This window comes from Genypterus blacodes, unplaced genomic scaffold (genome assembly GCF_046128005.1).
Source record: "Genypterus blacodes isolate CSIRO-AG114 ecotype Tasmania unplaced genomic scaffold, CSIRO-AGI_Gbla_v1 ptg000038l_1, whole genome shotgun sequence".
NCBI lineage: Eukaryota > Metazoa > Chordata > Actinopteri > Ophidiiformes > Ophidiidae > Genypterus > Genypterus blacodes.
The window spans coordinates 1,245,818-1,272,088 of NW_027466851.1; the positions used below are offsets into that span (position 1 = coordinate 1,245,818).

General features: G+C 47.5%; 2 protein-coding genes across 4 annotated transcripts; one reads left to right on the plus strand and one right to left on the minus strand.

Annotated features, from left to right (window-relative positions):
• Nucleotides 1–5,272: 5,272 nt before the first annotated feature.
• rnf214 (ring finger protein 214) lies at nucleotides 5,273–8,537 on the minus strand. Of its 3 annotated transcripts, none has more exons than XM_076147569.1 (6): nucleotides 8,392–8,537; nucleotides 7,567–7,796; nucleotides 7,262–7,395; nucleotides 6,930–7,158; nucleotides 6,593–6,802; nucleotides 5,273–6,246 (listed from the first exon to the last, which is right to left on the minus strand). In XM_076147569.1, exons 2-6 carry the CDS (start codon nucleotides 7,789–7,791, stop codon nucleotides 5,485–5,487), a joined length of 1,560 nt encoding a protein of 519 aa, XP_076003684.1. In that variant the 5' UTR covers nucleotides 7,792–7,796; nucleotides 8,392–8,537; the 3' UTR covers nucleotides 5,273–5,484. The 3 variants fall into 3 exon arrangements, with proteins under 3 accessions (XP_076003684.1, XP_076003683.1, XP_076003685.1); XM_076147568.1 differs by having other exon boundaries at nucleotides 8,387–8,537; XM_076147570.1 differs by lacking the exon at nucleotides 8,392–8,537 and adding an exon at nucleotides 8,204–8,366.
• A 405-nt stretch (nucleotides 8,538–8,942) lies between these two features.
• snx2 (sorting nexin 2) lies at nucleotides 8,943–23,581 on the plus strand. Its single transcript, XM_076147529.1, has 15 exons — nucleotides 8,943–9,446; nucleotides 12,661–12,760; nucleotides 13,204–13,364; nucleotides 13,551–13,617; nucleotides 14,490–14,533; nucleotides 14,686–14,827; nucleotides 14,966–15,044; nucleotides 15,958–16,033; nucleotides 17,757–17,870; nucleotides 18,054–18,147; nucleotides 18,242–18,447; nucleotides 18,576–18,719; nucleotides 21,430–21,510; nucleotides 21,635–21,706; nucleotides 21,793–23,581. Exons 1-15 carry the CDS (start codon nucleotides 9,348–9,350, stop codon nucleotides 21,841–21,843), a joined length of 1,530 nt encoding a protein of 509 aa, XP_076003644.1. The 5' UTR covers nucleotides 8,943–9,347; the 3' UTR covers nucleotides 21,844–23,581.
• Nucleotides 23,582–26,271: the final 2,690 nt, after the last annotated feature.

Genomic DNA, 26,271 nt, shown 5'->3' on the forward strand with positions numbered 1-26,271 from the left:
GTCGATACCCAGGAGCGCGCTGGACGAGGATACCACAGCCGCTAATTGGTTAGGGGGCGTTTGGGAGGCGGGTGGGGCACCCAGGAACGAGGGGGGGGGGGGTTGTTTGGCTTTTACTCACGCACATGCAGACACGCACACACACACACACACACACACACACACACACACACACACACACACACACACACACACACACACAAGCGCTCATCCCTCGCTCGTCTCGTCCGTTTTCATGGCGTGTGCGGCCGGTCCGGCCACGAAAACAGACGAGACGAGCGCTTGATTTGACAGCCGGGGCGGAGGGGCGGTAGGGGTGGGGGGGTGCTATAGATTTTTGTGTCTGTTGTTTTGGCTTATTTGTGTGCTTCTTTTACTCGGTCAATCAAATTTAATTGACACCGCTGGGCTGGGGGCCCCCGGGGGCCCCGCGGCATGCTGGGATGACAGGCCTTTAATGCCAAAGAGAGGAAGAGGAGAGGAGAGGAGAGGAAGTTCTTCTGCCTGTGAAGGATGAGGAGGTAGCAGGTTGTCGGGGTGACGGTTCCTCCGCCCGTCAACGGCATTAATTGATGTAACGACGGCGATGATGGATCCTAATAAATACAACCTTTAAGAAAAAAGCTAATTAGATCACATTCCCGCGCGTACCGCCGCTGCGGACAAACACCATTTGTCTTCTGCCGCCACGGCGACAACCTCTGCATGTCATCTGCATGCAGATCAAAACAGACATTTGCATTTTGGCCCCAAATGGGAAAACGGAGAGTTTGCACCGCGAGAAACAAGGAGCGAAGTTAGAGCTCTGACTTTAGAATACCGCTCTGTGATTGGCTGGGCCTTTGACTGCAGTGAACTCATCGTTATGGTTACCCTGCTCACACAAAGCTGAGACACCAGAGTCACATTTCTGTGTCACATGACACACAGGGGCCTAAGGCCGGCTCCACACCTGGAGCAGGAAGTGGGCGGGGCCACAGGGGTCAATCCTGCTGCTTTGGCCTGTTTAAGAATGTGAGTGTGGATCGTTCATCTCATTAAACAAGATCATTTTGTGGCCAAGTTTACTTCTTTGCACAGTATTGAAGTCTGAAGTCATGTTTACAGTTTGACTTCATAAGCTGCTCTGTGTTTATCTGTCGCTGCTGTTACACTGTGTCACTTAAATGAGGCGTTCAGGGTCACTCACACGTTGCGGCCTTTGTTCTTGACTCCTTGCAGTTTCCGTATAGCACCACACGGGGGCAGCATTGCTGTGTTTAAACTGCTACAGCGTCTCAAAGCTTAGACTCGATTTTTTTCATTAAAATTGTTTTTCGCTTCAAGCTCCAATATAAAAATTTGACTTATTTGCACAATAACGAGACAATGCGTTTCTATTAATGTCCACACAAATGAAGACTGTAAACTCTAAACAAACGAGGTGAATATCTATTCAGCATTTAAACAAATAATATCTTAAATGTAAATATTTTCTGCTTCATTTCATTCTAATGAAACATCATGTGAATCATTTTTTGAGTCTGCCTCAAAATAACAAATGCAAGAACAAAGCAAAAATTGTTTAAAAACGATTGAAAAATAAAGAAATGTTATATTTTCCACTCTGTTATTCTTTATTCACTCTGGATGTGTTCTTATTATGCATTTATATATTACATCATTATTCTACATTATTATTATTATTATTATTTATTTTCCACATTAAAAAATAAAACTTGTACGTCAAAGTGACCTGGTTGATGGATTTAAAAAAAACGAAGTCTGGTTTAATTCTTGTGAACGTCTCACAGTCACATTTAGTCCTCTGGAGACAATTAAAATAAAAAATCTGAAATTAAAAACACTATTTATTTGGTTTTGTTGACTTTACATTATATTCTTTTATCATATTTCCACAGCTGTAAATGTATAAAGGATTTGTGCAGCGCTCAGTTTAGGTGACAAATGAAAAAGAAGTGAAATTATAACAATGACTTGAGCCTCCAGAGCGTTTTCTCACTCTGTAATTGACAGCAGGATTTTGTGACCCTGAGAGGAGTCGAAGCCCCGCTGACGCTCTGTAAAATGTCAGAAATAAACCAGAGCTGCACAGAAACACAACATTGATTTCTTCCCCCCAACCCCCAATTTTATGAAAGTTTCTGTTTGAAGGTTTTCAGCCCATTTGTTCTGGCATTTCCCTCCCCTCACGAGGCGAGGAAACGACTCGGGATGAAGCTCAGAAACACTGAAGCTGCTTTATTTAACATGATTTTACATCACAGTCCGTTCTGTTAACTGAGCCGTAAAAAGACACAAAACTGTGGATGGTTTTTCCCTGAGGAGGCGTCATCACCCAGAATGCCACAGGACAAAAGAGGGTCATCAACTCAACACAAATATTCATTATTCATATATTCATATTGTGGAATATAAATAATAGACTAAACGTGACTCCACATAGGTGATTGATTTTACTGCATTACAGATTAACTCTCATATCAAACAACAGGTTGCTTAGGTAACTTTAACAGGCTCCTAAATGACTCAGAATGTTACTAGAGTTCTCTGGAGTTTCTCCTGGGCGCCACAGGTCGTGACCGTCCGGATGTTGTGGGCCTGTAGGTGAAGCAGTGACTTCAAATTGTTGGTTGACTGACCCATGATTTGACTTTGGGGTCGGTGTTGTGACTGCGATGACATCTTATGTGACTGAAATGAGTCAGGATGTAACTTTAGTGATATATATAATAATACTAACTCAGAATGTTATATCAGACCATTACGGTAATGAGTCCAGGTTGCAATAGCAGTGTGTTGTCCAGGTAACGCCAGGAGAGATTCCGTGTGACCTCCAGCTTCGCTGCGTACACAGTTTTTGGTCTTCCACTAGTGACTCCTGCTGGTCAGTCAAGTCAAGTCAAGTCATGTTTATTTGTATCTCTACTGGCCATCAGCAGTTCCAGTATGTGTTGAATATGAATGAGGAGCTGTATGATCTGTGTAAGCTGCATAGATGCTGCTTATAGGAATGTTTAATGGCAGATTTACTGCACTTTATTCACTTTAAACAGATAAATAGCGAGGCCGGCTGCTGTCTTACTGTGATTCTGTTCACGTTCCGCCCAGCCTGAGTCCACATTCCTGCTGTCACTGATTGTTTGTTATTATGTGAGCTGGCAGCAGGAAGCTCTGATCGCCCGTTCATACGCTCTCTCAGTGTGTTATCTCCTCCTCAGTGAAGTAATAGTCAAATAAAACTCTCTCATTTTGCAGAGGTGTCCCCCCGGGAGCCTCTTAAGGGCCCCTGAGGGTCCCCAGACCCCACTTTGGGAAGCGTTGGTCCAGCCCACGTTTACAGGCTGCGGTAATGATGCTTGTTTGTCCAGCGGTCTGTAAATCACACCGACATTAGCGCTGTCACAGGAACCACTGGAGACACAGCAGACCATCACTAATACCCCAAACCCTGGAGACGCAGCGCCGAGGATCTATAACGGCTAAATAAATAAATAACCACGCGGAACGGCGGCCAAGGAGCGAAAAGTACTTTTAAACCGATACAGACCATCTTTAACGGCAAACCTCAGGAGGTCCCACAGCAAACTGCAGCTCCAGAGCCAAGCTTTCAGAGAAGAAAAGAACCTGATGCTAAGTCCAGCAGGCCCACAAGATCCCACACAGTCCCACACAGTCCCACAAGGTCCCACACAGGCCCACAAGGTCCCACAAAGTCCCACACAGTCCCACAAGGTCCCACACAGGCCCACAAGGTCCCACACAGTCCCACACAGGCCCACAAGGTCCCACACAGTCCCACAAGGTCCCACACAGGCCCACAAGGTCCCACACAGGCCCACAAGGTCCCACACAGTCCCACAAGGTCCCACACAGTCCCACAAGGTCCCACACAGGCCCACAAGGTCCCACACAGGCCCACACAGTCCCACATCAGACTGATGATCTGCATGAACCTGTATTTCTCTCCTGCTTGCTACATGTTCAAGCTTCATCCATTTATCAAATGACTCCACATTCACAGCGAGTCACAGCTCCTGATTCAAAATAACTTTATCAACCAGAGCCAGCAGGAACACACAGCATGGGACTTACACAGCATTTCCCATCAGGCCGTCTGCCCTCACCTCACCTGGATGATGTATGCAGATACTGAGAGCGTGTTCACGTTTGGGTTCTGTAACGAAGCAAACGCTCCTTTGACGACTAGCTTATGAAGAGAGAGAGAGAGGGAGAGACTACCCTTTAAAGAGAGAGTGACCTTAGAGAGAGAGACTACCCTTTAAAGAGAGAGGGAGAGAGGGAGAGACTACCTTTTAGAGAGAGAGACAACGCGTTCAAGAAAGAGACTACAGAGGGCGAGAGAGAGAGAGCGAGAGAGCGAGACTACCCATTAGGGAGAGAGAGACAGAGAGACAAATAACCTTTAAACAGAAGGAGAGAGAGAGAGCGAGAGAGAGAGGGACTAACCTTTAAAAAGACAGAGAGAGAGAGAGTTTGTTAGAGTAAATGTGGACTTTCAGACAGTAAACAGCAGGTCAGAACCACACTGTCATTATTTTACTCAAAACACACACACACACACACAAACACAGTACTGGCTGTGTGTGTGTGTGTGTGTTCTGTGATATTTATTGGACAGAGACGGCTCCTTTAACCTCGTCCATCGACCGCCCAGCGCTCCCATTAAGGCTGACTGGGACGTCCACTGGGAGAGACAGGGTGTGTGTGTGTGTGTTAGAGTGGAATCTTTAAGAGGCAATAGGTTGTTTCATTGTGTGTTTATGGGCTGATATCTCTGTGTGTGTGTGTGTGTGTGTGTGTGTGTGTGTGTGTGTGTGTGTGTGTGTGTGTGTGTGTGTGTGTGTGTGTGTGTGTGTGTGTGTGTGTGTGTGTGTGTGTGTGTGTGTGTGTGTGTGTGTGTGTGTGTGTGTGCGCGCGTGTGTCTAAATGAGCGCCTGCCTGCTCGGCTCTCTGTGGAAACATTTTGGCCTTTATGCTCCTAAAGCCTGGAGGTGAGCCAAAGTGAATATTTGTCTTCCTGAAAGCTGATAGGCTCTTTAGCAGTGACAGACCTGCTGAGACACGCCCACCAAGTACAGGCTACAGGGGCAGTGATCGGCCAATCAGAACAGAGCATCAGGAGGAGCTTAGTTTGGAACTTTTTCAAGCTATAGACAACCACCCAGCATGTTTGACCTGCATTAACACAGGGTGACCACTAGATGGAAACACACACACACACACAATAATCACAGTATAGACAAAAAAGTAGTAAAATAAGGGGTTTGTAAATGTTTATTATCAAAAACCAGCTCAGCTTGTTTGATTAAGAAAAACAAAAAAAATGAACCAAAAGCAGAGCAGGAAGGCTTTGATTCATTCGTTCATCAAGGTAACTCCAGGATAGATTAGAGAAAGCTTCCACTTCCTGTCGGCCCTGTGGAGGCGTGTCCCTGTGGAGGCGTGGCCCAGGTGTCTCTGTCACTTTGCAGGGCAGAAGGGACAGGAGTTGTTCTTGCTGGACTGCAGCCAGATCCTGATGCAGTCTTTGTGGACGGTGTGTGAGCAGCTCAGAGGCTGCCGGCTCTCTGGGTCCACCTGTTTTTGACACATCAGGCAGAATTTACGAGCACCGCCTGCCTGAACGCCACCGACCGCCGCCGCCATGGCTCTCTGCGGCGGAGGCGCGGGCCTCTGGATGGGGCCCGGAGGCGCCGGCCGGCTGATGGGGCCGGGGGCCTGCTTCTCGTAAAGGGCCAGTCTGACGCCAACCTGCTCCACCACTTCATCCATGGACATGCCGGCCAGAGTGCCACGAGAGCTCTTCACCTGCTGCAGCAGAGTGGTCAGGTCGGCCCTGCTGCATTGTGGGTACAGAGCCCCCAGCTTCTCCAGGACTTTATCCAGTTTACCGGTCGGGGCAGAGGAGGGGGCAGCGCTCATGGGAGGGGGGGAGGGAGTCACAGGGCACAGAGGCTGAACCGGAGGGGACGGAGACAGACTGTGTGGAGGAACGACCCTGACAGGAGCTCTGAAGTGCTGCTGGAACGGAGGCTGAGGCTGAGGCTGAGGCTGGTACGGGAAACGCTGCCTGTACTGCGGCGCATGGAGGAGCGGGGGCTGGGGCTGGTAGTGGTGCGGGGGTCTTTGGGGAGGGAAGGCTATAATCACTGGGATCGGAGGCGGGGCCATGAACTGTGGGCGGGCCAGAGACTGCATCATCTGACTGACTTTAAGCTCCGCCTATAAAGGAAAGGGGCGGAGCAGTTAGACCATAACTTTCATTGAGTAAGAGGCTGCATAGTAGCATCATCGCCTTACAGCACAAGACGTCTTAAAGAAACCTGCAAGGGGTTAACAACATGAACGTCTGAACCCTGTGTGCTTCTCTGCAGGTCTGTGTGTCTTTGAAGTTAGCTTGAAGCTCTAGATGTGTCACTTCCTGGGTAAGACTGTAAGGTTTCTTAAGATGATGAGGTCACAGCAATGATGACATCCAATAAAACAAAAGTGATGTCATCTAATCTAACAGTGCCAACACTTATAGAAGGACTCCATCTACTTCCTTCCAGACGGTGGTTGATCTTACCATGGGGATCTGAGGCAGGGGCGGCACGTTGATCCTGGGCAGCGACTCCAGGTCCTGACCCTGCTGGAGCTGCTGCAGGACCTCCTGGAAGCGGCTCTGGAGCTCGGCCTGGTTCCTCCGCACCAGGACTTCCTGTTTCCCCCATTCCAATCGCTCCTGGGGGAACTGCTGAGGGAAATCCACCCTGAGAGCGCCCAGGTACTGACTCACCTACGAAGGTAAACACTGAGATCAGACAGGATGTTTACGTGACACAATACCTCCTCCAGGCAGTAGCAGACCTGGAGTACAGTACCTCCTCCACATCAGCTACAACAGTGACTTCCTGTGTGCGTACCGTCCTCAGCCAGGTCTCGATGCGAGCCATGGCATTCTCTCGCTGTTTTTCCACGGCTGCGATCTCGTCCTGTACGGCCAGCAGCTCCGCCTCCTTGGCCTCCTTCCTCGCTTGCTCCATCTCCTTCCTCAGCTCCTCCAGCTCCTCCTGCCATTTCTCCTGCTCCTCACGCTGCTCCTCTGTGAGCTCCTTTAGCTTCCTCTCACTCTCTTCCAGCTCCTTCGCCAGCCTGCGGAGACGAGCGGGGAAACACAACAAGACTCTTCAGGCTTTCAGTCGTAGAGTGACCATGTTTGGGCGTGTGGGGGCGGGGCTGACCTGTCACCTCTTACCTGTTCCTCTCCTCCTCCGCTCGCTCCTTCTCTGAGGTCATTTCCTGTTTCTTGGCTAAAAAGATCTTCCTGTTGGCTTTGGAGTCGTTGAGCTTCAACTTTACTCGCACAGAGTCCAGTTTCTGAAGAAGAGCCTGGAAAACACCGTCACACTCAGCAACGTGTGTGTGTGTGTGTGTGTGTGTGTGTGTGTGTGTGTGTGTGTGTGTGTGTGTGTCATATATATTTCGGTGACTGTGTGTGTTATACACTTGGGTATGCGTGTAACATGTTTTAGTGTGTGTGTGTGTGTGTGTGTGTCAGACCTGGTGCTGGCGTGTGACCTCCTCCTTCTTCTTCTGCACTTGTTGTGTATGTTTGTGATGCTCCGCCCCCTCCTCCTCCTGCTGCCTCTGCAGTCTGTCGTAGTCTTCGGTCAGACCCTCGCTGTAATCAAACATGGCCGCCACATCGCTCTCCCAGTCCGGCTCCGTGTTCACGCTCTGCTCCGTCTGCACGCAGTCCGTCTGCACAGCCTGGACACACTGCATGCTGCCTGGGCAAACATGGAGTAAACATGGAGTAAACATGGAGTAAACATGGCGTAAACATGGCGTAAACATGGCGTAAACATGGAGCAAAAATGGCGCAAACATCGCGTAATGATGGAGTAAACATGGAGCAAAAATGGCGTAAACATGGCGCACGTATGGCGTAAACAGGGAGCAATCACGGAGCAATCATGGAATAAATATGGAACATGAAGTTAACAATAAGTGGACGAAGAGTAAACATAAAGTAAAGAGTAAACAAGTAAAAAAAAAACTGAAGCGTAAACAAAGAGTAAACATGGAGCAGTAGCTGTCACTGACACGGAGCGCTCATCTTTATCTCTGCTGTTCACTTTGAAACTTCTTTAACTAACTTAAAGTTATTTTGTTCTATCCCGGTTTAACCTCTGACCTCTTCCACTGTGCCCGCTTCTGGTTCGGATACTGAGTTCGGTTCTGTTCGCTGCTAGCCTCCACGTTAGCCACCAGTGTTAAATGAAACCAAACATAAAGCATGCTAAGCTACAGTTAGCCGCAGGTCCACACACACACACACACCGCGGTTGAACCTTCCTCCGCCGTGTCTCTATCTCACCTCACCTCCCCCGCAGTGATCCAGTTCCCGGGTTTGTTTGCGACACACGCAGGTTCGGTTCGTGTTTGACTCGGAAACGATTGCGCGTGACTGCACGTTAGCGGGAAATACTCCGCGTGAGACCTCCGCCAAGTCTCACAAAGATCTTCTATAGACACACAGCGGTCCACCGTCACGCATGCGCAGTTGCCTTGTGTCGTTGCCTTTATTAATGAACCATTAATGAACTAATTATTCATATTGTTTTATATGTTCTATAATGTATCGATAAACAAATATTTTCTTATTACAGCTTTCATATCGCACTGATATGGAACACAAAGGAGCTCTGTGACTCATTGATACTTATATGCAAATATATAAAATATGACGTTGTTGTGATAGTTGTGTGTATTTTCATGATAAAACATTTATAAATGTTACAAAGCCATGGGTTTGTATGGAACACTTCAGGACTTCTTTGTAGCATTGAGGCTTTAGGATTTGCAGTCTGACTCATTCTTGACCTCTGACCTCAGTGCCTTGACATAATGAAAGCTACTAGAACCGAAACTACCTTTGAATTCTGTGTTTGGAACTTGTGTATCGACATAGACTAGTCTGTGTTGACATGGGACTTGATTTGCGAGTTGAGCACCAAACTTGTGAAGCAGCGGCAGTCAGAGAACTTCAGCAGAGTCTCAGAGCTTCAGCAGAGTCTCAGAGCTTCAGCAGAGTCTTGAGTGCTTCAGCAATCTCAGAGTTTCAGCGGAGTGAGACCTCTCCACTCGTCTCCTCCTCTCTGCTGGTCACATGACAGGCCGGGAGCCTCCTGACTCCTCACTCCTCCTCTCCTCTCCTCTCTGTCAGTCCTCTGTTTCCTCGCTCGGGTTTGCGTCTGTTAGCTAGCTAGCGATCATCACCATCATCATCATCACCATCATCATCATCACCGCCGCTGAGCCGCAGACACGGAGCGAAGATGGCGGACACAGCCAGGGATCCTCCACCGGAACAAACCGACTTCCAGGAGCTGGAGGACGGGGAGGACCTGTTCCCGGAGCCGGTCAGCACACTGGAGGTGAGGAGGTGTATGAGGAAGAGGAGGGGGTGGTGGTGATGATGATGATGAGGGCGGGGGGGCTTGTTGTTTGTTTACGTTAAACCTCGAACGCAACATGACTAAGTGTTTAAAGTCACATGTACCCTGAATGTGTGCGGCGCGGACGGGAGCCCGGGGGGGTCATGTTAGCGTCCAAACAGCTGAAAGGTGTGTTTACGTACCATCAGGTGACTGTCACACAGGTGTGATGCGTTCAGGACAGCCTGGAAAAACCTGGGAAGAGCAGACAGACGGATCAAGTTACAGCAAGTAGTGAATTATTCATTCAGTTGATCGACATAAGAATAATCAATTACTTTTTGGTAAACATTGAGTCATTTTGACTGCAGATCAAACCAGCCTGAAGGAAACTGTTGCTCCAACAGGAAACACGAGGAAGTGAATCGATTAAAAGTCAAATACTAAAGGAAGTTGAAACGTGAATAAGGTACATTTACCTTCAGCTAATAAGATGTGTGAGTGAAAAGATGTAAACAAACGGATTCAAAAAGGACCTATGTGTCTCTGGGCCTGGAGTTGGTACAGTTACAGTCACGGTCCCCGAACGCCTCTCAGAGCTTTGTTTTCATTGGTCCGTTGCCTCTATAACATGTTTACATCATCATGTTATTATCATGTTACACTTGTGAGTTTACCTGTGAGGACACGGCCACAGTGTTGGTGGGGTCTGCCGGTCCAGGCCGGACACAGCTGAGGGGACCTTGAGGAGACCGTACCTGTGTTCACTCAGTGTGCACAGTAGTGCTGCAGCAAGCGAGAGTAGAAATGGCTGAGTGTTTTACTGATTTTTTACTTATTGAAGCACTGCAAAGTTTTTAGATTAGATCACAATCACACACACACACACACACGCACACACACACACACACACACACACACACACACACCTGTGACCTCTTGTCAGTGTACGGATCCTTTTAGAATGTGGATACCTCGTGAACTTTGTGTTGTAAGCAGTATTTTATCAGAGTATAAATGATGCGTTGAGTGTGTTTGAGTGTGTGTGTGTGTGTGTGTGTGTGTGTGTGTGTGTGTGTGAGTGTGTTTGTGTGTTTGTGTGTGTGAGTGAGATTCATTTGGATGTGATTGATTTTTGATCTCAGTAAAACAGAAAAGCTGTTGGATTTGATGCTGTTTGTTCTTGTGGCACTCTGATGAAACTTCACCTCGCAAAACTGTCCAGCCTGCAAGAAAGTAGCAGAGTTCACAGTAACAACACACACACACACACACACACAAACACACACACACACACACACACACGCAGCTCTGTTTTTCGTTTTGTCTCGTCAGCATTCTGGACTTCATTCCTGATGATGATTCTTTCCTTCAGTGTCACAACAGTGCTCTTCAATGAACTGTGTGTCTGTGCGTGCGTGCGTGTGTGTGTGTGTGCGTGTATGTGTGCATTCGTCCATGTGTGTGTGCGTGTGTGTGTGACTCTGTCAGTCATCCACTTCCCTTGTGAGCAGCACAATGAGCCTGGGTGTGTTTTTATGGCTCCGGTGTTGCTCCAGAAGGCCTAATAAAGACACACACACACACACACACACACACACACACACACACACACACACACACACACACAGCCTGTAAAGGTAGGTGGCCAGGTCCTGATTCCTGTGAGCCACTCTGAGGCCTTACTGCTCTTCTGCTCGTCATACGTGTCTCATGCGCGTTGACGTTTCACACTCGTGTCCTGTGTGTGTGACATGTGGTCACACATGTAGCTGAGCTGAGAGACTGGGTCATGTGACACTAATGGACCAATCACATCTGTTTGGTCAGAATACAGGTGGAAATTATAATGATGACATCACAAGTCCCTGTTTTGTTTTCTTACTTCAGTCAGTGACCTGAGACTGGGTCAGTGTGTGTGTGTGTGTGTGTTTCCTCTCCCTCCTCCCCCCCCCCCCCCCCCCCCCCTATGCTGAGTAAGGAAGGAGGAAGCGTCTTGTATCCTCGCTCATTTCCTTCTTTCTCACCTCCATCCTGTCTGCTCAGCTACTTTGAGTACTACAACTACGCTGGCACCTCTCGTTTCCCCAAACGCTGCTGTAAAAAGTTATATTTTCCGTTTGAACCTTATTAATAAGTATTCCAGCGCAGCATGAATGAGTCAGACAGTAACGTTCCTGTTGGTCATCAGTTTTCCCTGTGAGTTCTGTGACCGTTGCCGTGGTTTCACATGATCGTTTCCTTTGCTGGCGGTCCGGTCCAGGTTTTCTCCCACGGCGTTCTGTAGAGTGTCAGAGGACCAGAGCAGCTGGCAGGCAGGAAACTCTGTGGTTTGGCCAGGATGGATGACACACACACACACACACGCACACACACACACATACACACACACACACACACACACACACACACACACACACACACACACACACACACACACACACACACACACACACACACACACACACATTGTGCTGACTCTGCACTGTGTCCGTACAGATGTTGCCGTTTTCTCCTGCTGACGTTTCTTTGAATTGCTGCCCTGGTGTTTCTAAGAATCTCAGAGGAATTCTATAGAAAATGATCGTTAGTTTGTCTGAAGATGATGAGGATGGAGAAGAAGATCGACCACATTCACCCATGTGTTAATATTTACAAAGTTCTTTGTGAAAAAATTCAAAATCCTAATTGCTTCCACCTAATCAGATGTGATAAATGATGATGTCGTCTCTGCTTCCTGTTTGACTGATGAGGTGTAAATAAACTGTTAGAGGGATTTTATTCTGAAGGGCTGATTTCTTCTTTTGCTCTTTCACTCCTACAATTCACCTGTTTGTCACCAAACACATGATAATGTTGGGTTAGACTCGTTCATTTGACATTATTCTACAAATGTCTCTCTCTCTCTGTCTCTGTCTCTGTCTCTGTCTCTCTCTCTCTCTCTCTCTCTCTCTCTCTCTCTCTCTCTCTCTCTCTCTCTCTCTCTCTCTCTCTCTCTCTCTCTGTCTCTCTCTCTCTGCCTGATCAGAGTTTATGTTACAGTCAGGCTCAGTTTTCTTCATATGTCTCACTCAGACAGTTTATTTGCAGTTTTACATAAAGAGCACAAATCTCTGTGTGACCTCGTGTGACCCTGAGTGGGGAGCCAAGCCATTTGTTGTAAATGTAATGTGTGTGTGTGTGTGTGTGTTCGTGTCTGTGTGTGTGTTAACAGTCAGAACCAGCCAGTCTGCCTGCTGAAGACATCAGTACAAACTCAAATGGACCCAAACAGGACTCACTGTTTGACGATGATCCTGAGGACCTGTTTGCAGGTAAACACACACACACACACACACACACACACACACACACACACACACACACACACACACACACACACACACACACACACACACACACATACATACACATACACACATACACACACACACACAAAGACATGTACACAAACACACACACACAGACATGTACACACACACACCACACACACACACACACACACACACACACACACATGTACACAAACACACACACACAGACATGTACACGCACACACCACACACACACACACACGCACGCACATACAGTACATACACACACATATATACACACACAACACACACACTTGCACATACACACATGTACACACACACACACACACGTACAAACATGTACACACATGTACACACACGTACACACACACACATTCTAACACACGCATACACACATTCTAACACACTCTCGTCTGTCACAGAAGCCACAGAGGAGGTTTCGTTGGACAGCCCGGAGAGAGACGTCCTGCTGTCGGACGGCCCGTCGCCCGCCATCACCCCCATCACCCCTCCCACCTCTGTCATCACCCCACGCATCGGCCACGCCCACGACGATATGTTCACACACTCCTCCTTCGACGAGGTAAACACACACGGACACAGATGAGATGGCTCGACTTTGTAAACTTCAGCAGAACTTTGGAATTTGCAAAACGTTTCTGGTTCTGGTTCCTGCAGTAGAGGTTTGGTTCGGTTGGTTGGGGGTTGTGACCGGAAAACTCTGTAATCCTGAATTCCTTGTGGAATGTTTGTCTCCTGTCTTTGGTAGATGGAAGAGGAAGAAGGCGGCGATTCTTTCGACATGCACATATCAGTGTCTGATCCTGAGAAAGTGGGTGAGTTCACACCAGTGCAGTTTTATCCTGAGATCCTGATCTGAACCTTTCACATTCATCACCAAGTTCTGCCGCTCTGCCTTTGAGCCAGGCATCGTCAAATCACAAACGTGCTCACCGTGACAGAAGGCTCCAAGTCCAGTCCAGTCCAGACCATGGGGCCTCAAACACATGGCACCTAGAATAGCATGTTTTCACTCAGTGTGACACAGGATGCTTTGTGACTGGGGCTTTGCTCAGTACAGCAGGGAAGATAAACACTGAGCAGTGCAGACATGAACATCATGAAGCTGCACAGGAGGAGCAGCACTGAGTCAATAAGACTGTTACAACAACCAAACTGCTGCAGGAAGACCAGCTCAAACCAGTCTGACCAGTCTGAGATACAAACCAGTGTGTGTGTGTGTGTGTGTGTTTGTGTGTGTGTGAACTGACTGAGATATAATCACTCAAACTACACATTTTGTAAAGAAACGTGTTTTCCGTTTCAAACAAACCCAACAGCCTGAGCAGGTTCCAGGGGTCCCTGAGGACGGTCTGAGGGACCCCTGGACCCCTGGACCCCTGAACCTGCTCAATCACAGCAAGAACCACCAGAACATTGCCACTTCCTTCAGAACCTCCTCCAGAATCCCAGACTAAGCCGGGTCTGCGTGCCGGCCACCATCCCTGATTGTGGCTCTGAGGTAGTTTGACCTGATTTGGCCCCTCAGACTCTGTTTGGCCTCAGGTGATGACATCATCTCGCTGTGGAACTTCCTTTGGTTTGAATCCCAGCAGATGATGGTGGAAAATAAAGAGCTGAAGACCCGAGTGAGAGATTTCTGTGCTCAGAACTTAACAGTCAAGCCCTCTGTCTGTGTGTCCTCCAGGTGACGGGATGAACGCCTACATGGCCTACAAAGTGTCAACCAAGGTGATCTTCTTCTTCTTCTTCTTCTCCAGATCTCTGCGTCTGTAATGAGAAACAATGACAAGAACGCTCATTTACACCCCTCTCCCCCTCTCTCTCTCTCTCTCTCTCTCTCCCCCTCTCTCTCTCTCTCTCTCCCCCTCTCTCTCTCTCAGACCTCCATGTCTGTGTTTAAGCAGAGTGACTTTTCAGTTAAAAGGCGTTTTAGTGATTTTCTGGGTCTGCACAGTAAACTGGCCTCTAAGTATCTGCACATAGGCTACATCGTCCCCCCCGCCCCAGAGAAAAGCATTGTGGGTAAGAAAAAGCACAAGCACGACAAACAAAAAAAATTGTAAAATAACAAAAAAGATTGAAGTTTTTTTCATTTTTGGACAGAAAGTGAATTTGTCTTCATCGTGTTTGTGAGTCGCTTGTCTCTGTGCTCCTCTGCAGGGATGACGAAGGTGAAGGTGGGGAAGGAGGACCAGTCGTCCAACGAGTTTGTGGAGAAGAGGAGATCAGCTTTGGAAAGGTACAGTGTGAAGAAAACACACGCTGTGCTCATGCAAGCAGGGAAGATTTAACCCCTTAACCGCTGGTGTCAGAAAAAAGATCAAACACACACGCACGTGCACACACACACACACACACAAAACACAAAAACATACACACACACCGCCATACATTATGCTGACACCTGCTGGTGATTAGGAACAACAGCACAAATACGCAAATGTGCTGAATACACCTAATAACAGTCATAATTCTTGGGTTAAAAATCACACAGTGGTGCGTTAAGGAACAGTTGGACATCTAAGGGTTGAGTGCCTGCTCAAACGGACCCTTCCTCATAGTGTGTGTGTGTGTGGTGGTGGTAAAGTTCAACCTGGTCAAATCTTTACCGGCCAAAAGGTTAAACCACAAATATTAGATACATCATTATCACAACACACAGACACACACACACACACACACACACGCACAGTTTGTTGCCCTGATGGACTGAATGGAGATGGGGGTCGGGGTGGGGGGGCAGTGGGCGGGGCTGACATTCTGCTGCCCTTTACTGGTCATTTGCGATTGACAGGAAGGTCAACCGGTGACAGCTGATGGAGCTCAGAGCTGCAGAACTCCACACTGATGGACACATACACACACACACACACACATACGTTAAACTAAGTAGGAAGTCATTTACGTCCAGCTCTGCATTCATTACAAACAGACAAACATGAAGCAAACGTCCCTCACAAGCTGGTTTCCTGAACACCACAGAGGAAGACGTGAGCTGAGCAGGCAGCTCAGGGTCCTTCCTGTTTGTCTTTGTGTCTCTCAGCTGGTACGCGGCTCGGGACGGTCCAGCCGTTGTTTAGGGTTTAGAAGGTTCCTGGTTTCTCTGTCGGTGCTCAGTGTCATCAGGAGAGTTTGTGTCTGTTTATGTTCAGATACCTGATGAGGACAGTGAAGCATCCGCTCCTGCTGAAGGATCCTGATGTTCTGCAGTTTCTGGAAAGCTCTGAGGTAAATATGAGCATGTGACCTTCACTGCAGTGAACCCGCGGTCTCTCCACCTCAGACTCTGACTCGGTCCTAAGCTTGCATGTTGACACGTCACAGAGAGTCAGACGCTTCAACAAACCCCAAACAGCAGCTGAAGCTCCAGGTACCTTCAGATGGTGACACAGCTGGGAGGTCACAGCGCCCTCTGCTGCCTACCTGTCTCCCTGCGGCTACATCTGGATCCAGGGTCCATGTGCCTGAGGTTTCTCTCTGTTAAAGGGGAGTCGGTCCTTGTATTGGTCTCTTTAAACGCTGCGGATGAGCTGAGATTGTGGCGATAAAGAGCAAAAAAAAAAGTATTTTGACAGATCAGAATTTTTGCTCGCAATCGTATGTAGTGTTGAACGAGGGCGGCAGTAGCTCAGTCGGTAGGGCTTTCGCTTGGGAACCCGAGGGTCGCCGGTTGGAGTCCCTGCCGAGGTGCCCCTGAGCAAGGCACCGAAACCCTCAACTGCTCCCCCCTCTGTAATGGGTGGTAATGTAATGTAAGTCGCTTAGGATAAAAGCGTCTGCTAAATGATCGTTGAAACGACGCAAACAACGCCATCTGGTGTTCAGAGGAAGAGGAAGTGGAGCAGCTCAGCTTTGGTTTCTGTCTTCTTCTTTCTTCACAATCGACCAGCAAAACGTCCCGACAAGGTCAAAGCAGCGGAACCTGCCCGGGGCTCTAAGGGCCTCTGGCGTTTCCTGTTTCCTCGCTTTATTGTCCGATCCGACTAAATCCTCTGTAACGTTTCGTCCTGTGCCTCCCCCTGCCCCCCCTCCCCCCGCGTCGTGGGGATGGTGGTGAAAGCGGCGGTTGGGTTCAGAATAAATGGCCCCGTGTCACAGACTTAACAGATGAATCGCTCCGACGCTTGACCGAGCGTGTCGGCCGCCCGGCTCGCTTAATGAAACACAACCAGGGGGGAGGGGAGGGAGGAGGGGGGGCGGTAAATGGGACCAGGCAGCAATTGAAAGCTATTCTCCCCCCCCACTCCACTCATTTAGCCCGGCCCCTCCGTCTGCAGGGGCCCCAGGGAGTAGACGGGCCCCCGGGCTGCTGCCGCTCACGCTAAATGAGATTGTACGAGCGGCAAATTCGCTTCCCCGTCAGATGGGAAAAGCGCGCACGTCGGACTAAAAGTAAACTTTTCCAGAATGAAGAAAAATGAGCCTGTTTACAGATCGACGTCCAATCAGAGCGGAGCAGCGCTTTAGAGGTTTTTACGAGACGTCGCCACCGCCGCGACGTTATAAATCAGAGTTAAGAGGTTTACACGGGACGAGCCGGAAAACAAACGGCATCAGCAAGACAGACGCTGAGAAGAGACAGGAGAGAGGGAGACAGACAGAAAGACAGGAGAGAAACAAACAAGCACAGATGGAGAAAGAAGAGGAAAAGCAAACACGAATAACAACAAAGAAGAAACAAAGTAGGAAAGGCAGGATGAAAGAGAGAAGATCAAAGAAATACTGAGACAGATAAAGAGAGAAGGAGGAAAAGAAACAAATGGAAGAAAAAAGGAGGAAGACAGAAAACATTTGACCAGGAAACCAAAGAACAAGAAACAAACTAACACCTGTCTGTCTGTCTGTCTCTCTATCTGTCTCTCTCTCTCTCTGCCTGTCTGCCTGTCTGTCTGTCTCTCTGTCTCTCTGTCTCTCTGTCTCTCTCTCTCTCTGCCTGTCTGTCTGTGTCCAGTTGCCCCGGGCTGTCAGCACTCAGGCTCTAAGCAGTGCCGGCCTCCTCCGCATGGTCAACAAAGCCGCCGATGCCGTCAACAAGATGACCATCAAGATGAACGAGTCCGACGCTGTGAGTGTGTGTGTGTGTGTGTGTGGGGGGGGGGGGAGCGGAGGATCAAGTTATCAGTGATCATGATCAACTTCACTGATAAATGATTACATCACACTTACAAAAGGAATAGTAACAGAAAAGTATGTGAAAAATACTGTGTGTGTGTGTGTGTGTGTGTGTGTGTGTGTGTGTGTGTTTTAGTGGTTTGAAGAGAAACAGCAGCACTTTGAGAATCTGGACGTCCAGCTGAGGAAACTTCACGCCAGTGTGGAGTCTCTGGTCTGTCACAGGAAAGGTATAGAGAGTGTGTGTGTGTGTGCGTGTGTGTGTCAGTCACATTTGGACTGAATCCTCTAAATGTTGCTGCTCATGCCCCTCCTCCTCTTTAGAGCTGTCAGTCAACACGGCGGCGTTCGCCAAGTCGGCGGCCATGTTGGGTAACAGCGAGGACCACACGGCTCTGTCCCGCGCTCTGTCCCAGCTGGCAGAGGTGGAGGAGAAGATGGACCAGCTGCACCAGGACCAGGCCAACGCAGACTTCTACCTCTTCTCAGAGTTGCTAGGAGACTATGTCCGCCTCATCACCGCCGTCAAGGTAATGAGGCGGAGCTCTACTCAGAGGGTTGTAGAGTTTCTAGTGTTTGTGTCTCTATGTTGGAAACGTGTTACGGTGGTGAGACGTAACATTAACACGTGTATGTGTGTGTGTGTGTGTGTGTGCAGGGTGTGTTTGATCACCGGATGAAGACGTGGCAGAAGTGGCAGGACAGTCAGATGCTGCTGCAGAAGAAACGAGAGGCGGAAGCCAAACTTCAGTTCACCAACAAACCAGACAAACTGCAGCAGGCCAAGGACGACATCAAAGAGGTGAAGACACAAATCAGTCCAAACTAAAGATGACCAGGATAAATCTAGAAAAAAGCTGCAAAAAAATTAAAACAAATCCCTTTAATTCCCCCTTTTTTAATACAGTAGATTTGATTCTTGAGATTTGCCAATTAAATAATCCCACTAAACTCTGGTTCATAGAAAATCCCCAGATTTTGTGCCAAACCGCTCTCATCATCATTTTGTTGTGTAGCGTTGAGGTGTCAGAGCTCTTTTAGAGTCTGGAGGGTTCAGAGCTCGGCGAGGCTGCAGGCGTCCACGGAGACCGAGCGTGAAACATGTTTGTGATTCTTTTTGGAAGCGTAAATGTTTTCTTCCTCCTCCACCGTCTGCAGCGTGACAGAGCCGAGCAGGAGAGAGGAAAAGTTCTTTATTAGCCCGTCTGTTGAAGCTGTCACAACACAAATTCATCCTCCGTGCTGTCAGAACACACACACACGCACCCGCACACACACACACTGGTCGGGGGTCTGAGCAGCTGTCAGAGCGGCAGCATGTGGAGGTTTTGGGAGAGTCGGCAGAGCGCTCACAGTAGAGTTACAACCAACATTTATTTGGAGCCGACGTGAGTTTTGCGGCTGTCAGCAGAGGTTTTGGTTGAGGAAGCACAGCGGCGTCTTCCTCCACCCGACTCAGAAAAAAGACTTTTACTCCACACAGCTGCTGGAACACAAACCAGTGCAACCAGTCTGATAGAAATGAGACTTTAGACTCTGTTAGAGATATGAAATGTTGTTCTGTGGCTCGTTTAAGGAGGCAAACATGTTCAGATGTCTCCACTCAGTGCTTCCTTCATCATGTCCACACCATAATCACTTTGAAATTGGCACAAGTTGATTTTTGCTCCATGTAATCGACCAAAATTCTTCTTCTGATTGTTATTGGATGTAGTTTCAACTGAAGCCTTTTTCCTGTTTGGAAGGTCAAAGACAAATTAATCAATAATTACATCTGCTGGACCAAAACTCAACTTGAACTGCCCTTGATGCTTGATTGATATGTTCTGAGCCTGACCCGTAAGGCTTTTCCCTGTGTCAGATAAGATCAATCATGTCTTATCAATTGACTTGATATTTTCTACTTTATGACAAAGATTGATAAGTTCTGAGCCTGATGCATCTGAACACAACTGAATCAACCAGGCTCAAAATATATCAATCAATTGGTGAGTTCTTATAAATATGTAGCCTGATGTTTATGAGTGTCCTCATGTTTCAGGCTCCTGACGTACAACTCATGGATTGATTGATAAGTTCTGAGCTTGGTGCATCAGGGAGAGTGGCTCTGCTTCAGGGTCAAAGCTCATCAATCTGAACGTGTCAGAACCTATTGATTAATTGATAAGTTCTGAGCCTCGTGCATACAAGGACAGAACATGTCAATCAACCCTTGTATTAAAGGAGGTAGAAGATATTTTACAGGGAAATTGCTCCCCCCCCCACCCCGGTCCCCCATTCAAAGCCGCCTGTTTGGTGCTGCAGCTCAGATCATTACACCACACCGCCCCCTGCAGCCGCTGCCTGGTAACAGCTGCCTGAGTGTGAGACGCTGCAGCTCAACTCTGTTTGTTTACACAGGGAGCTGCATGGACCACACACACACACACACACACACACACACACACACACACACACACACACTCGGTTGGTTTGTTTAGGGGATTTTACTTTGGTCTTCCAGTGATTTTATTTCTCCATGTTTCGGGATTTTTCTCTTTGTGTTTTTCTGAACATTTTGTTGCTTTTTTTTCCCCGCCATGCTTCCTCCAACCAGGAGATTGAGGAGGTAGGACCTGCCTGTCTGCCTGTCTGCCTGCGTCCCTGTCTTGTCTGCCTGCATCCCTGTCTGTCTGTCTGTCTGCCTGCGTCCCTAGCTGTCTCCATGTGTGCGCCCATCAACACATTTGAGTTGCGTCTCATCGGCTCTGCTTTTTATTTGTTGTTGTTTTGCCGTTTCCATTCGGAGTCACGTGAACATTTTTCTGTCACATTTTCTAACCAGAACTTTAAGATAAGATAATCCTTCATTCGTCCCACAACGGCATAAAAGGCATTAAGATAAAAAATAAAATAAGAGCCTAACAAAAGTACAACAATACAACTGAGTGCTGGAAACAAATTGCATATTGGAGTGAATGAATGAACACGTTACATACTGCACAGTGTGATCATTAGAGCGGGTTCACTGGGAGACGTGCTGATTGAATACCAAAGTCATTTTTGTTTCAAATGCTCATATTAGGTTGAGATTGAAAATGAAAGAAGAGACAGAAACCTTTTCATGTGACCGAGTCCATCACGCAGCTGAAGTGTGTGTGTGTCTTCTCCTAACGACCCAAACCATCAACGAGCCGCGTGACCAGACGCTGATATCATCAATAAAGATCAATAACTGCTATTAATACACTTTTAGACAGAATTAAACTCACTGTCCACCAACTTCTAATGACTGATCCATTAATAATGGCTTAATTCCCAGTAACATCATGTAAGATTGCCATCGTAAAGGTTAAACGCAGAGAAACTCTGGAAGCTTCAGGACGTCCAGAGGTTTAACATGTAGAAGAAACCAGCAGGGACAGACAGATCATCATCTCAACGTCCACATGGAAAATAACATGATCTCTCTCTCTGTCTGTCTCTCTCTGTCTATCTGTCTCTCTCTCTCTATTGCCGTCTCTGTGTCTCAGTTGGAGGGGAAGGTCCAGCAGGGTGAGCGAGACTTTGAACAGGTCTCCAAAACAATCCGGAAAGAAGTCAGCAGGTTTGAGGTGAGGATGAAGGGATGAAGGGATGGAGGGATGGAAAGAGTAAATGATGGAGTGAACTGTAAATAAAAGGTGATAATTGGACAGATGTATTTGTGGTGTGAAGGTTTTTGTGTTCCTTTCACAGAAAGACAGAGTGAAGGACTTTAAAACGATCATCATTAAATATCTGGAGTCGCTGGTTCAGACACAACAGCAGGTAAACATCTACGTCACAGAACACACAGATTGAGCTCACAGATGTTGACTCACACTGTATTTGTGTTTGTTGTGTCTCTCCTGCAGCTGATAAAGTACTGGGATGCTTTCTTACCTGAGGCCAAGGCCATATCATAGACGCACTACACCGCCCACAATGCATCACTCGCCCCCATTCAAACAAACTGGTCATTTGACGTTTCACAGCTCATCCGTCGCTTTCTCTCTCGGTTCTCCCTTGAGGTCTCGTGCTGCGTTCATGTCCTGTGGGAATAATTACAAATATTCAGACTGCAGCTCCTGATTGGCTTTTCCACTCTGAGCGATGATGCGTTTAAATCCAAGCAGTTACATGCTGGTTATTCTTATTTACTTGGTTTCAATTCAAATCGCTATCTTTTTTTAAGTTCCTCTCAGCTGCTGTGAACTGTGCTCCCTAATCAAGAAGCGTCTATATTCCCACGCGGTTTGAACGCATCACAAGTTTGTGATGTCATTAAAATGTCATTAAAATGCAGAACGCTTCAGAATGACACCAACAAATTTAACTCTATGCTCTTACCGATATTTTGGAATATGAGGGTTGATTGATAAGTTTTGAGCCCAATTGTTGTTCGTCCTTGCTGATGCTAAAATTAAAAGATTTCCATGGTGGAGCAAGGAAACATCATCATGATTGAACACATCCCAGAGGTCAAAACAAAATGATACCAGGTTGATTGATTGATTGATTGATTGAATTTCTGAGCCTGACCTGTAATGCAGTGAGCAGTGTGAGTTTTTAGCTGGAAGCCATTTGGCCTCTGAAGATGATGATGATGATGATGATGATGAGATCAGCTGAGTAGGGTTTAATCCCTCCAACATGGCAGAGGTGTGTTAAGTCAGAAGGAGATGATGAAAGTGAAGAACTGCAACACCTTAGAGTTGGAGCTTACTGTACTAGGCTCACTACTTTTCAATCAACCCTGATATTGCTCTCGCTTTTGGAAGATGCTGTGAAAGTGATCAAAGCCGACAAGTTCCTGTGTCACATGTTGTAAAAGGGAACAGTCCGTGTTTGTGTTGCTGTATGAACGCACGTGAAGGCAACATTTCCTGTTCCTGTCCCGTATGAGCCAATCAGAGAGCTGTACCCGCTCCACCTGCTTCTTCAACATAGCAGAGTTGCAATTTTGATTTTGTCTGAATTTTGTCTTTCTTCTGTCAACAAAATCGCTGCATTGTGGAAAAACTCAAGACGGGATGATTTTTTATTTTATTTTTACTTGACGAATAAGAAGAAAATTATTAATTAGTCGATTTATTGGACTTTTTCTAATTGTTCCCAATCAATTTCTTTGTATTTTTATTTCCTGAGAGTTGAAATGCATCTCTTGATTTTCTTTCCTGCTGTTTTCTTCAGGGATTTATTATTTTTTTTTACAGTGCAGCTTTTTAGATGCAGATGACAGAATGATTCACTCTCAAGCCTCATGATGTAATGCAGCTCACACAGACTGATGAGGAAGAGGAAGATGAGCTCTTTCTCTTGTCATTCATCGATGTGACTTTGTAAATTCTACTGAAGCTTTACTTGATTTTTTATTTCCTTGAGTTGAAGCACATTTCAAAGTAGAATCAGAATCTGATTTTCTGCATCTTCCACTCGACTGAAACTGAGATTAAAACTGGAAATGTGAAGTTTTAATCCTTCCACACTGTGTTGATTGGTATCTTTTGTGTTTTATTCATGTTTTATTCTTTTTGCCTCCTAATGATGTGCAATGATTTGGTTGATTTATTTTCATGAATGATGAAGAGTTTGGTCTGTTTTTTCGCCTCTTTTGGTTTTGATGCAGCAGACGTTTAATTACAATAAAGGAATGTATCACTCTGCCTGCGTCACTGAGCCTCATTTACTCTCTACACTCCGAACAGTAAAGTAGCTTTGAGCCTTTCAGATCCACAAAGGTCAAAAGCACTAAACTGTAAGAAGTCGTGTATCATTTTGACTTTTCTTCACCGTTAAACTCTCATATCTGTCCACATTAACCACCATGTGAGGGTGAAACGCTGAGGACTTAAAATAAAGTTCCTGAATAAGGGGCGTGTCGTTGTCGCCTGCGCGGCTGTGATTGGCCGGCACGTCAACATCTGTTAAGCTTCTTAGCCCCGCCCATTGCGTAGATACGCTCGAACGTCCGAAACGCGTCGGTGGAATAAAATTAAGCATTAAAGTGAAAAAGCGGAGTAAAAACGTTTACAGGCATCGTGAAGTTTCCCTAAACAAGCGCGACACGCTGTCTTAGCAGAGCCCCGCCCACCGGCGCCGCAAGGCCGCGAAACAAACTCACCTGCTCCACACAAACAAACACTTGCTAGTGCGCGTTAGCAGACATGCTTAGTGTTAGCAAACACGAGCGACAAGAGGAAGAGCTGGATGAAGTTCACGAGGAGGAGGAGGAGGAGAGAAAGTAGTGGAGGTAAGAAGAACAAGTTTGAAGACTTTGTTTCTGCTCTGTGGTGGATATTTGTGTTTGGAGGAGGAGGAGGAGGAGGGTGATGATGAAGATGAGGAGGAGGAGGATGAAGATGAGAAGGGTGATGATGATGAGTGGCTTGCTGACATGTTGCAGGATGGGTGCTTGGTCAGTACAGATAAACGGTTGGGTGCTGAGGTCAAGGGTCATGACCTTTAACCCTGTGTGTCTGGAATAGAATGAAAAGTGAAAGAAATTGCGGTTATTCTATGTATTTCTTTGCATGAAGCTACAGAGCAGTTGGACCTTCTTCATCTCCTGCTCCATCTTCATCTTCATCTCCTGCTCCATCAGTCATCGACCAAAATCTGTGTTTGGAAGCCTTTTGTTGATCAGTGTCATCAAAGCTGCTGGTAGCTCCATGTTAAAAGATACAGTGTGTGTGTGTGTGTGTGTGTGTGTGTGAGACCCAGTTAAGTTCCCATTTGAAGCACCTTCATACCACAGGACCCCCAGCTACATCTGCTCAACAACCCCCAACACCATAGCAACCAGGCAAAACACGGACCTACAGGTTAGAGCCTAGCAACCACCTTGGACACCATATCAATCTCCAGGCTCTGGCCCCAGTCAGCTGACCTGGCTGGCTGTCTGGGTCCAGACTAATACAGGGACCTTCACCTCCTGCTTATCGTTCAGCTGCAGGATAAAGGAACATCTACTTTTCCGGCTCCACCTTCACCCCTAAAGTTCCTCTTTGACTCGGTTCCAAAGCGTTCTCCTCCTTTTGTTGCACCTCCGCCTAATCTGGCCGTGACTCTGTGATAATGTAGATGTATGTATGTGGCCCCCTCGCTATCGCTCTGCTTGTAGAATAATGTAGGCGCATCTGTTCCGCTCACCCTCCTAACCCCTCCATTTCCCTCCACTTCAGGATAATGTAGGTGCATCTGTTAGGGCGGCGCTGCTGTCTGCGTGCCGCTGCAGAGTAATGAAGCTCTGCTGCTGCGTGAATAAAGCAGGTGGACCTCTGACGTCAGCTCATCACTTACACTAAAGTGCCGGGCCTCCCGGGCGTCCAGATTCTCTCCGGCGGCCCGGTTTAGCTTCGCCGCCACCATCGTTTCTCTGGAGACGCGTGAACACGGCGACAAGGTGCAAAGAGGAAAGAGAGTGAAACGGAAAGAGTCGGGGGAAGATAACGATGTTGTTTGGTGCCTGCAGGCTTTTATTTATCATATCTGCACATGTTGGTGCAGGATACAGTGACCGAGGTGATCAAGCACCGCACAGGCCGATAAGAGCGCTAATATCACCGCGGCGAGGCTCCACTCTCATCCTTCCTGCGCTGTCAGGGGGGCAGGGGGGGAGCGCGACCCCCCAGCCCGCCGATTCAAATCTGAGGGGAAACTAAAAACAGTGGAGGGGGGAGACAAATATCAGCTGGCCGCGCCGACACGACAGAAATTGGACCAGTTTGTCATGCACACACACACACACACACACACACACACACACACACACACACACACACACACACTCAGGGAGATACCAGAGGCTGCACACGACTTCATTTAAAGTTTGGTGCTCCTGCCTGACACACACTCGCAAACATACACACACGCAAACCCCCACACACACACATACTCAATGTACGCAATACAAACACACATGTATACATTAACGTAGTGCTGCACGCAGAAGGACTCAATGTAGAAATTTGCTAGATACAATAAACAATCTGTGCGGTTGCTAAGGCACTCTGTGTGGTTGCTAAGGCACTCTGTGTGGTTGCTAAGGCGCTCTTCGGGGTTGCTTAGCCACTCTTTGGGGTTGCTAAGGCGCTCTTTGGGGTTGCTAAGGCCCTCTGTGTGGTTGCTAAGGCCCTCTGTGTAGTTGCTAAGGCACTCTGTGTGGTTGCTAAAGCGGTCTGTGTGGTTGCTAAGGCACTCTCTGTCTATCTGGTGTGGTTGCTAAGGCACTCTGTCTGGTTGCTAAAGCGGTCTGTGTGGTTGCTAAGGCACTCTCTGTCTATCTGGTGTGGTTGCTAAGGTTTGCCCAGTGGTTGCTAAGCTGTTCTGGGTGGTTACTGAGGTGAACAGGC

What these genes read in the sequence shown, in the direction of transcription:
- rnf214 (XM_076147569.1), bottom strand. Translation starts at nt 7,791, where the DNA reads ATGCAGTGTGTCCAGGCTGTGCAGACGGACTGCGTGCAGACGGAGCAG. An exon ending in GCGGAGGAGGAGAGGAACAG is followed by an intron (nt 7,159 to 7,261) that starts GTAAGAGGTGAC and finishes TCGTCTCCGCAG; the next exon opens with GCTGGCGAAGGAGCTGGAAG. An exon ending in TCGAGACCTGGCTGAGGACG is followed by an intron (nt 6,803 to 6,929) that starts GTACGCACACAG and finishes TTACCTTCGTAG; the next exon opens with GTGAGTCAGTACCTGGGCGC.
- snx2 (XM_076147529.1), top strand. Translation starts at nt 9,348, where the DNA reads ATGGCGGACACAGCCAGGGATCCTCCACCGGAACAAACCGACTTCCAG. An exon ending in TCTGGTCTGTCACAGGAAAG is followed by an intron (nt 18,148 to 18,241) that starts GTATAGAGAGTG and finishes CCTCCTCTTTAG; the next exon opens with AGCTGTCAGTCAACACGGCG. An exon ending in CCAAGGACGACATCAAAGAG is followed by an intron (nt 18,720 to 21,429) that starts GTGAAGACACAA and finishes TCTGTGTCTCAG; the next exon opens with TTGGAGGGGAAGGTCCAGCA.